At 53.4% G+C, this 1729-nt stretch overlaps 1 protein-coding gene and 1 pseudogene across 1 annotated transcript, besides 2 other annotated features; both read left to right on the plus strand.

The window, feature by feature from the left end:
* Positions 1-243, plus strand: Tc00.1047053454787.10 (mucin TcMUC, putative; the record flags this gene model as incomplete). Its single annotated transcript, XM_797375.1, has 1 exon — positions 1-243. A coding segment is annotated over one exon (243 nt), but the record flags the coding sequence as incomplete, so codon positions are not given.
* Positions 1-1729: a sequence feature (areas not merged during assembly with more than two copies in the genome that could not be assigned to a particular haplotype).
* Positions 517-692: a sequence feature (T-rich).
* Positions 1428-1729, plus strand: Tc00.1047053454787.20 (annotated as a pseudogene; the record flags this gene model as incomplete).

The following is a 1729-nucleotide window of genomic DNA, read 5'->3' on the forward strand; positions in this document are numbered from 1 at the left end:
CAGACCGGCGAGGGACGGGGTGCAGCGGAAGGCGCCGAAGAGGACACCGCCGCCAAACACCACCGAGACTGCTCCAGCGAAGGAAATAATATGGCGGCAAGCATGCCGGCTCCTCTTTCCTCTGCGCCCACAACGAACGCGCCGGAGAACAGTGTGGGAACTGACGCCTGCTTCCATGACACCCATCTGCATGCCCTGCCACTGCTTGTTCTGGCTGCACTCACCTACGGGACACTGGGCTGAAGAACTGTATGCGGGCTATAAGTGCCAGCACTCAACCACGGGATGTTTTGAGCTTCTTTTTTTTTTTTTTGCGTAATAAGTAATAGAAAATAATGATTGTGTGCTCTCTTTATTTGCTTCAGCTGCGCTGCTTTGTGCTCCATGTTGCTGCTCCGTGTATCCGTCACTTGGCACGCATCCCAGACACACTCGTATGCACGACACGCCCACAACTGTTTGCGTGGACGCATTTTTGTGTGAGAATGCATGCACGCTGGAGTCATTCGTTGCAGCTTCTTGTGTTTTGTGTTTTGTGTGTGTTTACTTATTTTTACTTTTTTTTTATGTTGTTGTTTTGTTGTTGCTTGTTTTTTGTGTTCATTTTGCTTGTTTTTTACTTCCTTCGGGGCGTTGTGAGTTTTTCTTTTTTAATGGTTTGTTTTCTTTAATTTTTTCTTTTTATTTTGTTTACTAATCTTTTGCTTCACACATCCTTCCTTTTCTTTTGGGGGCAATCACTGTGGACGTTTTTTTCTTTTCTACTCTTCCCTCTTTTAATTGTTTCTTCTGCACTCTTCCTGTGAGGGGTGCCGTGTGTTTCCCGCCCAACCGCTCCACTCGCACACCCACCGACACGCTCATGACGACGGCCCTGTGCGCCTCGCCTGCTGCACGCATGAGGAGGGGCCGCGACGAACGGCGCGCTGAGGGAGCCGTGACGTGTGGGCGTGCGACGAGGGCCTGTGGGGCGGAGCACACATTTCTTTCCCTCTTGTTTTGCTTTCTTTGCGGCCAGGGCGGGCAGACACCCGCAGCGCCACACACACAGCCACACCCTGCCGCCGTGTTTTGTTTTCTTTTTTTGCTTTTGTGGATGGGTGTGTGCTGCCACCGTGCGTGATTGGTGAGGTTTGGCCGTACCGCAGGTATCGCTGCCATCCAGCTGTGCCTCTTGTTGTGATGATGTGCCTCCCTGTGCTCCTCTTCTTTTCTGCTCTTCCAGCAAACACACATAAGTATTTGCGCAGTGCACTGCAGGAATGCTCTTTGAGGCGGCTGCACGTTGGCTTGCGTGTCCCGTGCTGAAATGATGCCCGCCATGCGTGAAGGTGCTGCCTGTTCTTGGGATTCTCCCCTCTTCGTTTTTGCACTGCTGGTTGCGGACGTTCCTCGGTGTGTGATGACGCGTGACGGACGGTGCCACGATGGTCTCCTCTGGCGATGAAAATCGGTGTGCTCTCGGCACACACCCACACACTCTTCGTTGTCTCTTTGTGGGAGTGGTTGCGTCAGTAGCGTGACCTACGGCAGATGCCGCTGACGGTGCTGCGGAGGAAGAGAACGATGCGCTGAGGAAGAAGAAGCCGGAGCAGTTGGACGAGGCGCCGCCGAGTCTGTTTGTGCTGGACGCGTTGAAGTGCGAGTACAGGCACACGAACAACCGGACGGTTGCTGCGCCGTACTTTTTCCAGCACTCCGGCGCCGGCAGCTATACGGACGTTGTCGC

Source organism: Trypanosoma cruzi, genomic scaffold, assembly GCF_000209065.1.
Source record: "Trypanosoma cruzi strain CL Brener 1047053516725 genomic scaffold, whole genome shotgun sequence".
Taxonomy (NCBI): domain Eukaryota; phylum Euglenozoa; class Kinetoplastea; order Trypanosomatida; family Trypanosomatidae; genus Trypanosoma; species Trypanosoma cruzi.